This window comes from Pieris brassicae, chromosome 4 (genome assembly GCF_905147105.1).
Source record: "Pieris brassicae chromosome 4, ilPieBrab1.1, whole genome shotgun sequence".
Classification (NCBI taxonomy): Eukaryota; Metazoa; Arthropoda; class Insecta; order Lepidoptera; family Pieridae; genus Pieris; species Pieris brassicae.
The window spans coordinates 8,426,319-8,435,628 of NC_059668.1; the positions used below are offsets into that span (position 1 = coordinate 8,426,319).

Below are 9,310 nucleotides of genomic sequence, written 5' to 3' on the forward strand. Positions count from 1 at the left end.
TCTATGACTATGGCATCCTGTTTTTACGTTTTAATTTTAGACGAAGTTGATGTCTTAGTAATGTGTCATAAGTTTAAGATACTATCAGCTGTTCATATAGATAGTTATAACCTATTCAGCGATTTTTAGTCTGTCTTTAACGTACAGTATTGCTACATATAAGTCATTCGCATATTTTACAGTAACATTATTTATTACTGTGAGGTGAGATTAACTAATGTAAGGAGAACCTCGGCCAGTACGAGTCACCCACATTTTAGTCATCCACTCTGGGATCTGTTGTAGCCACGCTTCGCTTGCCCACTAGAGTGTGGGTGACTCGTACTGACCTCAGCTCAGCTTAGGATGCAAGGCAAAAGGAGAATATTCTGCGCCTTAAAACAGAATCCACTCACTAGAGCTTGTTTGGGAGATTTTAAGTGTCAGCTCCATTACCGGACTAGGGGACTGCTTTCAGACAAGCAGGAGGTTAACCTCCTGCTTGTCTGAAAAAGACAGACAGATGCAGCAATTATTCAATCTGAAAATACTTGGTTTAAGCGAAGTTGGCAGAAATTGTTTAGTAGTAAGGAAAATCAGGATGAAGACCTGAAATACGTTGGAACTATACACTAGCCATCCCTAGAGATTTAAATACATCTATCTCAGCGCGTGAAATGACACTTGATGTGGACTAAAAGTATTGATGACTCACTATTAACTCCATGGCTCTAAAGACCGGCACACCGCCAGGTTTAGACCTTATAACTCTAGAAATGTTGCAAGTGGACATGACTATGACCGTCGATACGCTAACACCTCTAATCGACAAAATCTGGACCATCGAGCAGCTTCTGGAGGATTGAAACAGTAGGCTTCTTAAAGGTGCCCGAGAAAGGTGAGCTAAGCCAATGCAGCAATTGGAGAGGTTGGCTCTCACCATGCAAGGTTTTTGTAAAATTATTATTTGCTTGAAAACCAGTCTGGCACCGTCGAGGTTCGACGGTTTTCTTCTTTTTTCTTATCTTTCGCGTAGAACAAGTGGTCTTTAACATTCTTCGTGGCACTCTCGTGCTGGTACCATAATACGGTGAGATGGAGCAGCATATGGCGGCAACTATCAAATATTGGTGTCCCACCGAATACGATCAACCTAGTTAAGGGCCATCTACAGGAATCATTCTTGTACAGTGATTCATGGTGGCCTCGTCTTAGACGCATCGTACTCATCCGCGCCGCAGAATATAGTTATAATAATACATAGCTTCAATCGGTTAAAAAAGTGTTTTCTTTAAAAATAAAAAAATCTTATTGCTGTACAAGAAAAGTTATGAAGTACGTAAATCTGGTGAAATTAAAGTAGTATATTTTTAAATGTACAGTAGATAGACATGACAGCGTGTTTTTGGCTGAAAAAGATCAATTTTGTTCAATTTAGGTTTTTATTGAAATACAAGAGGGGGTTTTCTAAAAAATATTATTTCGTCTGTAACGAAATATGACCGCTTAGACGGTCGAAAATCCGTTAGACAGTCGTAAAGATTGCTAATTGTGCCATTAATGGTGGCAACATCGAGGTTTGCTTCATGAAAGTGAAAACTGGGGCCCATCAAAGGCCAGAAATATACATTACAATTGCATTGAATTTCATACTTTTATCCGCATTCTCATTATAAAATACTTCTAAATGGCACTCAATCCGCAATACGATGCTATAGGAAAAGGTTTTGTACAACAATATTACACTTTGTTTGACGATCCGGCACAACGAGCAAACCTGGCTAATATGTACAATGTGAGTATTTAGATTTTTTTATAAACGCTTAACCTGTTGCAATAAAATAATATTTAATAGGAAAGCCTTGTAGGGTTATTTCATAAAATATTTCAGTAATTTTAAGGTTAATATTTCCCTACCTACACTAAGCTCCCGCCGAAAAATTGCCTAGAGTAAATTATGGTTTTGCGTTTTCCACTTCTAGAAAATTCCTATCTGATGATCGCCTTATTTATTTTAGGTTGAATCATCATTTATGACTTTTGAAGGTGTCCAACTTCAAGGTGCTGTTAAAATAATGGAAAAGTTGAATGTGAGTGGAATTAATTTTATTTATCATGTCTAAGATATACTGCTAAGGTTAACAAATAATGTTTATTTCAGGCTTTAACTTTTCAAAAAATTGGTAGAATAATAACATCTGTAGATTCACAACCAATGTTTGATGGTGGTGTTTTAATTAATGTGCTCGGCAGATTGCAGGTTAGTAGTGGATTATTAATTATTTTCATAATTGTTAGAAACAGTTTAAATTGTAATAAGAAACATGAAACATAATATTATTAGTATATTTTACATAGACAGATGACGATCTTCCTCATGGATATTTCCAAACATTTGTATTGAGGCCAATCGGAAATTCTTTTTATGTTGAACATGATATGTTCAGACTGGCTCTTCACAATGTTTAATAATTTCAACTAGTAAGCAAAATGGTTACCTTTTTAAATGCACACTACATGTTTTCACCAATTGTGTTCTTACCTTATTCCTGACTCGAGTGTTCATAATTCAGTTCATAATACAATCCAAACATTATTGACTTGAATGTGTTTTTCTTTGTTATGGTTTCTTTTAATTCGATATTATGTAAGTGTATGGTAGACATGCATGTTATATAGTAAAACAATAATAATTTGTACTATTTAACCTAACTACATTGTACATAGTACATGCAGTCTTGTACTTATCATCCCAAGACCAAATACGCCTAAGCCTTGTTCCATTTGTGTATGGCAAAACTTAGAATGTACATTTGTGAAATATACTTTAACAAGCTCCAATCTACGCCTAAAATTATCCATTTCCACTTCTTAATAACTAGTATTGTAGAGAAAAATAATAATAAGTTAAATTAAATAATATTATTTTAGGCGTAATTATTTTATGAGCTAGATTGTAATCCATATAGCATTATTGCTTTCATAGCTTTTAGAAAAGCTTCTCTCAATTTCCTTATCCCTTACAATATGATTCCTTAAAATAATCAAGTAATTTTTCATTTCAGTGTGATGATGACCCACCCCACCCATATGTGCAAACATTTGTCTTAAAGCCACTTGGAGACTCATTCTTTGTTCAGCATGATTTATTCCGTCTCGGTATCCATGACATTGCTTAATAACTTTATTAAATCAACGCGAACAAACCCATGCTGTATCTTGTTAATTATAAAGGTATATAAGATTTATTTCTGCAATCATCGCCTATGAAATTCAAAAAATTGTATATTTCCTCAGAATTTGGTGTGATATTGGCTTAGATAACCTTAAAGATAATGTAGTAAATGAATGGCGAACTTTTTCAGTTAAATGTATACATTTTGTAATAATAAACAATTAATTTTTTTGTAGTAGTTTTAATTTATAATTCATTTTTCAATTTCAATTGAATTTAATTTTCATTTGTGTGATGGTGATAGCGAATTTTGATGTAACATGAGTAAGGTCTTATTTAGGAAAATAAAACATATGTAGACGCTAAGACAATCATGTATTAATAAATAGTCAAAAATAACAAACGAACCACTGAAAACAGGTACATTTTACCAATCTCAGAATTCAAGACTTGCTCTTAAAATCCTTAGACGCTACGAACGCTTAACAAGTTACTTGCACTACTACAAATTACACCGAGCCGCGTTCAGCCAAACTCGCCTAAGTGTATGACTAGGTTGCAGTGAAACGCTCCATCGCGGGCCAAGGGTCTCTGGCTTTACAAATCCAATACTATTTTTTCTTTCAGAAGGGCACTCACAATAAATACCGCTTCGGAATACTTAACATTCGACGACGTAATCGTCTAACAAATGTATATTAAAGCAATTGTCAGATGTTTTAATAATATCAAATATTAAAAACTATTTGATCTTCTAAGACTACGTAGCAGAGATCAAATTAAACATGGCAAGACCAAACGGTCAATTTATATGTAATATTTGTACATAGCCATTATAGCCTCTATTGACAGTACTGTTCCATTACTACATATAACACAACCAGTCAGCGTAGCCTCTTTCACAACACGAAAACAACTTTGGGATCCTACTAACTTAATACTATGTATGAAGGGCGGAAATAAATTAGTTTTTATATAGTTTTGACAATTGACAATGTTCCAAGCTGCACTCATACATAGTAAAATATCAACAGATAACTAACAAAATAACAAGTTTAATAACAATAGAACAGTACCACAATTTACATTCCCCACCCAAACGTTAGGCGTTCAATACATATTTTTAGCCTGCGATTTTTTATTTAGCAAGCGAATCTTAATTTTCAAGGATTTTGGTTTACGATCTTCAGCAAGTTGATACGACATGCTTATTACAACTATAAAAACCTCATTCGTTACCATTCCATTTTAAAAGATTTAAAACATCTCCGTACATCACTTTGATATTAACGGCCGTAAATGACATCGTAACCAAAGCGTTCTTCGAGATTCCAATCGAAATTAAATACAATTATAAAAACAGTTATTTTAGATGATAATAATTAAGTTAACAGCAACTTATTGGATTTCAATTTTTTCAACAAAAGGAAACATTAATTCTACAATAAGTACATATTTTAAAGTAATTTTTGGTTAATATTTTGAGCAACTTGCCAAGATCGTAAGAAGGCGGGGTAGGGTTTAAGCCCCGCCCTTTTTACGTCCGCGTGATCCGACCACGCCTCGTAAAGATCGCATGGCCATGGCGCGGTTGAAGTGACGCGTTTTGTGATCGTCCGCCTCGCCTCCGCTATCCACTGATGACAGGATTACAAGTAGTACTCCCATCACCTAAACAGTTAATTAAATATGTATAGTGCAATGATGTGCCACGACCATAACTTAATATATATTATATTAAATACAGTGCGCTCTGATCGTTACTGGCCGCTATATAAATGGCCGCTCCACGCCCTAGTATATTGAAACCTAAATCACATTGAATTACTATTCCGTCTGGATTAATATAGTTTGCGACAGGTGAAATAATTTTCAAAATCATATAAATTCATTATTTCCGGAGATATGTTTCAAAAAATAGTCTATAACTCACTTTATATATAATTAAATTATATTCAGAGGAACTCTACTATTTCCGAACCATATATGTATATAATATAAAAAATTATTAAAAACATACCAAACAAACAATAATAAGTAAGGTGTACACATGTACTGTGGCTTCAGGTATATTCTCAATATCCTTAAGCGCAGTCAGTGCTGGCTCAAAGTCTGGCCTGAGATCCAGAGCATGCCTTAAGTGAACAGCAGCTTCCTGAAACATGAATATGGCTTTTATTTCAATGATTCGCGAATATTAAAAAAAGTGCGTGCGTACAAAGTACGCATGTCAGAAGTGAACTTCTATGGCAAACAATTTTTTAAGTCTTGTTCATATTAATACAAATCTAAAGCTTTAGACTTCCGGGACTCTCTAAAGAAAATTCTAAAATAAAGTCTATAAAATCTAATAAAGAAAATTAATACAAATTATAAATTTATTTCTTCGATATTTATATTATTCGACGCTAATCGATTTCTATTGGTATTGTTTTGACTAAAGCATTATTGCATTGTAAGTTCGTGTTTCAACATTATCTTAATATCTTGTAAAAGTAGCATCTATTGTCGTTATACTCTTGCTCTATGGCTATTTGCTTGATGCTATGTTCGCCCTTTCTCAGTCTCTCAATCGTTCTCTCCTTTTTTCTTTGACAAAAACGCTGCATATCTTCGTGACTTTATAATTATTATTGCGTTTCATCCGTAAAAAAATTACCCTATATATATATATATATATTTCATGCGCCTAAAGAGGTTTCACTTCAAAAAACCTCACATTTCTAAATCTGTCTCGTATATTTCTTATTAGACAAGTGAGTCTTCTGTGTGATTTTTATCTTAGGCATGACATTGCTAACGATGTTTTCCTTCACCGAACGAGCGAGTGTTAATTGCATACAGAAAAGTCATCACCAACCAACATAGTTAAGCCAACAACAAATATTTCTATTAAAGCTTAATTCATACAATTACACCACAATTTAAACATATAAATTATTCCTTGGAAATATGGCTTGTTTATCAATGGAGGCACGGTTACTCTAATAATAAATACATTACCCCATATGAATATGTTTATCTTTAACATTCTTAAGACAAAAAACTTTTAACCCATATTTCAGCTTAAGAGATAAAGCGTCTAATAGCAAATTAACTTGTGGCTAAACCGTGATGCCTGATGTATTGGGTTCGTTACCCGGACGGAGCGGATATTATTGTTACATTCGGCTATGGGCTATCAAGCGAATAGTCCTCTTATATCAGATTATTTTACGATGATTTTTCACTGACCAATAAATTATAGTAGAGTATATAATTTCCTGACTCTAGAAGATAAAATGGAACAGAGCAGAAAACTAAACAGAAACAAAGTTTTGTCGCTTAATACCTGATAATGTCCATATGCCTTGAATATCTCTCCAAGAGTGAAGTACTGTTGCCAGGCACTGCGATCTGGAGGTTGTACTTCGAGCGACCGCCGCGTCAAATAGATCGCGTCGTCTAAGTACTGAAGGGTGAACAGAACGCGTCCTAGGTTCAGCAGTACCTTAAATCATACACAATTATTTAAAAAAAATATGAATAATGAAATTATGTAGTATTATTGTCCTTGGTTATATATAATACCAGTAGGCTGGCTGTCAGTCTCTTGCAGCCCATTAATACTGTAAAGCACGTCGATTTTTTGCAAATTGTGATCCACTAAAAAGCTTAGTCAATAAAATATTTAGATAACTTGAGACCTACACGGTTCAGTTGTTTAAAAAGAGAGAAAGACAAAAAGTGGTTCTAGACTTAATTTGTGAGAGACGTTTTACTCATATCTAATCGGAATATAATACGTATGTGTTAGGAACGTGTTCTTAAAAATTTATAAAATTGAAGTTCGCGCGGGAACTAAATGTTTGCTTGAAAATTTTTGGTACTGAACACGTTCAAGACATGAGAGCCACATTAGGAGATCATGCGACTCCATATTCTATAGTTACGCGTTAGAGCTGAGTTAAAATGAGGAAGAACTTCCATTAACAACGAAGAACATCTTCCATATTCACTCAACCTAACTTCTAGGGAATTCTACCTATTGCCGCGGTCAAAGGAACATCTCAGAAGCCATTAATATGAAGATATTAACGCAGTAGTCGCTGCGGTACACGGTTTTTTAACGGAATGTTTGTAATGGGCTACTTACTTTACTTTAGAAAAGACATATATTATGTGTATATATCCTGAAATGTTCTCTACGTCGATAACTATAATTACGTAAATTACGCAGTAACTTAACACAACTTTTTACGAAAAAGAAATGATAATGAAAATCCAGTGGTATAAATTTTATTTATAGGTTCTAGTCTCAGATTTTGTAGGCGCAGTGTACACCTGCTAGTTAAGTACCTATGTAGTTTTACTTTTAAAACTACTTTAATGTTTAAATTATTTATGTGCTTGATATTGATATGAATGATATTTCTCAAGTATAAAATCAAGAGTTATTTTATACATAAATGTCATGGCACAAATAACATACCTCTGCATTATAAGGAGAAACTGCCAATGCACGTCTAAAACATTCAATTGACAGTCTTGTATCACCTTTGATTCTCCAGAAATTACCAATCTGATTATACAATTGTACTGATTTAGGTTTTTCTCTTTTTGCTTTTTTAAGACGCTTCTCAAGTGTATTAATATCTAACTCGGTTATACCGTTTTTGTATGTTTTTTTCCTTGTAAATATAAGGGCAATCTGTAATTATCACAGTCCAATTTAAAGTTACATAGTATTAAGATTTGGTAGCATATATGGTTCACCTAGATCCCATCCAACAGAAATAGATTTTATCTTATGTTACCTAGTTAGTGAATTGTGTACTAATAGCAAAGGTGTCTTTTAAAAAAGAATTTAATCACAAATGAGATGATTAAATAATATTAATCAGCTGCAGTTCCCAAAGTAAATTAATTCATGTGAAAACAGAATACACAAAGAATTTTAGTACTGTCTATCTCTTTCAAAAATTTGGGAAAGAAATTCTGGAGTTCCTAAAGACACCACATAGCTACATAGTCTGTTAGCTATAGGTCAGTTTTATTTATTCAAATACTTATTTACTTACTTGAGGTTCAGGTACATTTGGATGTCTATGGCGTCTAGCCACACCAACTAAGTTATCATAATATGTAAAATTAACTGCTTTTCCGCAATCTAAGTATTCATCTTCAAGTTCACCAGTATTGGTGTCTGGTTGATTAATCTCTTCATTATTATCAGAGGCACTTCTGTAAAAAAGAATAATCTAAGGATTTGTTTAGTCCAGTTCATTAAAATAAATCATAAAAAGCAAAGTTTTAATTTCTTAAAAATATTTTTTAAATCATGACCTTTTTTTAAATTGCATGTTTGATTGCATAATTTAATATAGGCCACAATCCATGCAAGTCAGTAAGAACAAATACCATTAACAATAAATCATGTGTAAATAGCCCCAAAACAAACCTATACTATTGTTAGTATAAGGTGTGCTACATATTAGCGTACCTCTGTTGCTCATACATCTGGCAGTCAGTGCAGAACATATCAAAGCTGTGCTTTGTCCAAGTATTGCCATAATATACAGTTGATGTTATTATATTGAAAACAACATCTTCTTCAGTCATTTTAGCTTTTTCAGAGTCATCCTGTGTGCAAATAAAACAATTTCATTATAACTCATATAATGTAATATTTTTGAAAAAATAATAAATTGAGTTTGACAATAAAGTTACCTCATTACACACAGAAAATTGAAAGTTTGTTAAACTGAAACTGCAAGCCTTTTATTTGCAGCCGTAAGTGCCTTGAATATTGATTATATAAAGCACATGAAATTAAACATGACAAACCTGCGATACTGAAGTTCCGTCAATAATTTGACCTTGTTCAGCATCTAATTTCCAAATATTAGAGGTACGGGAGTTAGTGGCAATAATTTGAAACGAAAATATGTACAAAACCAAACAGGTCAAATACGGCGAGTCTCCCATTTTGACTTGTTTTGTTAAAAGCAAACATGAAAGATAATTTGTTATATAATAATTTGCAATAACTTTCACACACAAATCTTTTTAGGACACAGTAAGATGAAAAAGCAATAAATAATAATCGTAATGTCCTCTAGATCTTCTGTCTTTATTTTGACAGATGAAATAAAATCACAATAATCCATGAAGGCT

At 33.3% G+C, this 9,310-nt stretch overlaps 2 protein-coding genes across 2 annotated transcripts; one reads left to right on the forward strand and one right to left on the reverse strand.

The window, feature by feature from the left end:
- The first annotated feature begins 1,520 nt into the window (after positions 1-1,520).
- LOC123709017 (probable nuclear transport factor 2) lies at positions 1,521-3,385 on the forward strand. The gene is made up of 4 exons (XM_045660092.1): positions 1,521-1,774; positions 1,998-2,069; positions 2,141-2,239; positions 3,045-3,385. Exons 1-4 carry the CDS (start codon positions 1,667-1,669, stop codon positions 3,156-3,158), a joined length of 393 nt encoding a protein of 130 aa, XP_045516048.1. The 5' UTR covers positions 1,521-1,666; the 3' UTR covers positions 3,159-3,385.
- A 127-nt stretch (positions 3,386-3,512) lies between these two features.
- Positions 3,513-9,256, reverse strand: LOC123708803. The gene is made up of 7 exons (XM_045659698.1): positions 8,981-9,256; positions 8,637-8,776; positions 8,215-8,377; positions 7,626-7,844; positions 6,486-6,644; positions 5,175-5,309; positions 3,513-4,825 (listed from the first exon to the last, which is right to left on the reverse strand). The coding sequence occupies exons 1-7, from the start codon at positions 9,119-9,121 to the stop codon at positions 4,676-4,678; spliced, it is 1,107 nt and encodes a 368-aa protein (XP_045515654.1). The 5' UTR covers positions 9,122-9,256; the 3' UTR covers positions 3,513-4,675.
- Positions 9,257-9,310: the final 54 nt, after the last annotated feature.

Coding starts and splice junctions, on each gene's coding strand:
- LOC123709017 (XM_045660092.1), top strand. CDS start 1,667: ATGGCACTCAATCCGCAATACGATGCTATAGGAAAAGGTTTTGTACAA. Junction 1,775..1,997: donor ACCTGGCTAATATGTACAAT/GTGAGTATTTAG, acceptor TATTTATTTTAG/GTTGAATCATCATTTATGAC. Junction 2,240..3,044: donor ATGTGCTCGGCAGATTGCAG/GTTAGTAGTGGA, acceptor TTTTCATTTCAG/TGTGATGATGACCCACCCCA.
- LOC123708803 (XM_045659698.1), bottom strand. CDS start 9,121: ATGGGAGACTCGCCGTATTTGACCTGTTTGGTTTTGTACATATTTTCG. Junction 6,645..7,625: donor TTTCTCCTTATAATGCAGAG/GTATGTTATTTG, acceptor GTATGATTTAAG/GTACTGCTGAACCTAGGACG. Junction 4,826..5,174: donor TACTTATTATTGTTTGTTTG/GTATGTTTTTAA, acceptor TTAACTGTTTAG/GTGATGGGAGTACTACTTGT.